The sequence below is a fragment of the Carex rostrata genome, chromosome 12 (genome assembly GCF_964058835.1).
Source record: "Carex rostrata chromosome 12, lpCarRost1.2, whole genome shotgun sequence".
Taxonomy (NCBI): domain Eukaryota; kingdom Viridiplantae; phylum Streptophyta; class Magnoliopsida; order Poales; family Cyperaceae; genus Carex; species Carex rostrata.
The window spans coordinates 10,339,011-10,342,780 of record NC_135929.1 but is presented as its reverse complement, the minus strand read 5'-3'; the positions used below and the strand labels follow the sequence as shown (position 1 = coordinate 10,342,780).

Below are 3,770 nucleotides of genomic sequence, written 5' to 3'. Positions count from 1 at the left end.
CTTCATGTGGTTATGTTAATAACTGAATGGTACATATATAAATATATAATTGTCAACAAACACACACACATATAGGGATCCAATTACACTTTTTTTGGTGATACCGAATTACACTCTCAATTTTCAAAATTTACAATGTTCAAATAGTTGATCCAAACCGTTCAACGTAATGTATATGTTAAAATGTGCTTGCATATCAAATTTTACATTTTTTGAAATTTTTTTACTATTTATTAAGTATTTAACAAAATCGTTATATTCGTACCATTGAATTTTTATAAAAAAAATTCAAAAAAATGTAAAATTTGATATGCAAGCACATTTTGACATATCCATCATATTGAACGATTTGGATCGACTTTTTGGACTTTGAAAAGATAGAGTGTAATTCGGTGTCACTAAAAAATAATGTAATTAATAATATAATTGGATCCCTCCTCATATGTATATGTGTGTGTGTGTGTGTGTGTGTATACATATTATTGCGGTATTTATTTCAAGTTTTCAACTTGATAGGTACCAAGTACCAATAAGCATTTGCTGTGAAGATGCGAAATAGTACAAAAGACCAGAGAGCCTGAGAAAGTGTTTGCATTAACATCGAAAGGTTGTAGCTGCAATGGCACTTGAGCGGGTCCCAGCTGACATAAGGGCCCAAGGCGGGGTGGCGAGGATGAGCAATCTGGGTCTGATCAGAGAGATCAAGAATGCAGTCACCATACCCGTCACGGCGAAGGCGCAAATTGGGCATTTTGTTGAGGCACAGATTTTGGAGGCAATCGGGGTCGATTTGCTGCAAGGACAGCGCCGTGTTCCATGATGATTTTATCCATGTGATTTGAACTGCCTACAAATATTACATAAATAATAGTTAATTAATGGGTCTACACACTCACACCAAAACACAAAAAAGGCAAACTAATACATGCTGAATGTAGTCACCTATAAAATGTACTATATATCTCATATTAATGGATGACGGCCAAGTAATGCTTATTAATAGAATAATTTTGACCTTCTCAACTTATAATATTCATGAAATAATTTAAATCCATTTCAAACCTACACTCACATGCGACAAGTGCTACCTTTCCTACTAGATTTAAACTGATTATCCTTTAATACTTTTGTTACAAAAGAAGACAAAGTAGAACTTCCCAATTTTATAATTGAATAACAAATAGTAAATAAACCAAACCAAACTGAATGAAACAAAGTGTAATAATAAGAAATTATCTATGTTTAATGTAATAAAGATATAAATTCTTCATTTCGAATCCATGGCAGAGGTACCTTATTATTTAAATCTGTTCTTGATAGGCTTGATAATCTTGCCTAATTCTATTCTGTTGAAGAATTTTGATTTCTGAAGATCATAATTTATTTGGTTTTATTTTATATTATGCTGTTTGAAAATGTGAAAACAATATATACATGTTTTTAAACTTACAACCTTGTAAATTTGGAAACTATATGCACACGCCACTAAGCATTAAATTATCCTTAATATTCCCAAACTAACCATAGTTGCCTAATATGTACCTCTGTTCATACTTTTCATCCTGATTTCCCACATAATTTTATCCTTCAAATTGTCTCTGCTACCTAGGCGTAGAGCATGGGTCTTCTCTACAAACTTGATCATTCCAGCTATGCACACTAAAGTTGTTGGTATCAATAGCACCGGATTTGGTGGTGATTGGCCAAATGCGTAAACTGCATCTACAACCTGAACAACTAGCCCCAACAGGAGACGCCACCAAAGCTCATTATCGTCGGTTGAGTATGATGTGATGGTATTGGGATCTCCGAGGTGCAGCAAGAGGAACGAGGCCCACAAGATGGTGAGGTCGCTTGTTATGGTTCCACTGTCACCACTTTCTGCAAGATCTATCTTCTTGCCCATGTTACCCAGTGCTAATGGGGGAACCAACTCAGCAGTTAGGTAAAACAGCCAGATCGTCAGCACGAGCACCTTGTTGCTGCTGCATTTGCGCAATGGTGCCAAGAACATGAGACCTATTTGTATGCTCAGGCTGGCGAGGACGAGAATCCTTACCCAGAGTTCTATTGGTTTTGTCATTTTTGAAGGGTATTTATTATCCATTCTTTTTGGATAATACCCTTGAGAAATGGCAAAACCAATGGAACTCAGAAGGGGTCAGGAGTATCGTCCTAGCCAGCCTGAGCATACAAATAGGTCTCATGTTCCATTCTCTCTCTATCTCTCTCTCTCTTGAAAGCTTGGCAGAGGCTGCCGAGAAACTCTCTCTTTTTGAAAAGCTTGGCAATGTCTGCCAAGTCTTTCTCTCTTCCTCTTTCTAGTTTCTTGTTCTGGGTTGCCTGGCTAGATCCAAGCCTTGCTCAACAAATGAAATATGACTACTGAAGCCTAAATTGAATGAACTGAATAATTATTAGTTGAAAAGATTAAACACGCATCGCAGGATCTACCATTCCATTATCAATCCATCAATTGCATTTTTTGTTTGGTTTCTATATATTCCTTCAGGATCGATTTCATATTACAAACAAAACCTAGATACACTTTTCTCCTCTTGTAGTCCAGAAATGCATAATTCATCCCTACTTCTTTTGACTAGACCAGCTAAAACCAGACAGAATCTAACAACAACCTTACTAATTTGGATTTAATCTCACCCAATAAAACCAATTTTATTCAAGATTTAATTAGCTTCTTGCACTAAGATTTGCATTACCTGGTTCGCTGAGCAAACGCTGAGTTTCCTGCGAGAATTAGAAAGAAATACACAAAATTATGTCTCGATTCGAAAAAAAAAAAAAAAAAAAGGACTTCTAGATCGAAAGAAGCAACAATCGATCGGATAGAAAGAAGATCGAAAAATTGTGACAGGTACCTTGATGATCCTTCTCGGGAGGTTGCTGTTCGCCATCCGATCAAGCAGCTAATGATTCCTTTCTTCTCTTTTTCTTGGTATTTGTTTTTTTTTGTTTTTTATTTTCGTTGATTTTTTGAACGAAAGATGCGGCGAGAAGAGAAGATTCTCCGTCGGTGGAGTGCAAGGGCTTATAAAGTTTCTCAATATAATAATAATATTTTTGCAAAACTTTTCTTGTATGTCCCTGTAAAAGTTAAGAATGAGATATATCACCTACTTTGTAGTTGTGAAGATTTTTTTTAAATAGCATCCTATTTAAATATTTTAATGAAACAAGTATGTTGAATTTGATTTTAATGAAAAACAGCTTTATTTATTATGTGGATCGGTAGAGACAGAAATTTTTCTGCCCCATCATATTTATATTTGCATAGTAAATTACTTCCACCGATCCACAGAATCAGTGAAACTGTTTTTTATAAAAATCAAATTCAGTATACTTATTTTATTGAAATATTTAAATTTGATTTTATTCATAAAAATATCATATTTTTGCAAAACATTTCATTTATGTCCATGTAAAATCTAAGAATGAGATATATCACCTACCCATGCAGTTGTGATTTGTGAAACGTAAAAGGAAATGTACTTTTAATTAAAAAGTAAGGTATTGTCAAAAATATAATTTGACATGATAATTTATTCCAAATTTTACATAAGAGATGCACCTTTTAATTATGTTCTCAAATTAATATAAAGTATAACTTTGTGAGTAACTCGGTATATTACAAGAAATGTACTTCATAGCAGTGTTGTAAAAAAATTTGTTTAGGCCGATTAATCGGTCGATTAATAATTGGCGGTAATCAAACCGTTTTGATTTTTCTGAGTAATAGACCGATTATTCTC

General features: G+C 34.2%; 1 protein-coding gene across 1 annotated transcript; it reads right to left on the bottom strand.

Moving 5' to 3' along the window:
• Positions 1–516: 516 nt before the first annotated feature.
• Positions 517–3,023, bottom strand: LOC144562697 (uncharacterized). The gene is made up of 4 exons (XM_078311930.1): positions 2,880–3,023; positions 2,721–2,748; positions 1,543–2,392; positions 517–847 (listed from the first exon to the last, which is right to left on the bottom strand). Exons 3-4 carry the CDS (start codon positions 2,105–2,107, stop codon positions 726–728), a joined length of 687 nt encoding a protein of 228 aa, XP_078168056.1. The 5' UTR covers positions 2,108–2,392; positions 2,721–2,748; positions 2,880–3,023; the 3' UTR covers positions 517–725.
• Between the last annotated feature and the right edge of the window lie 747 nt (positions 3,024–3,770).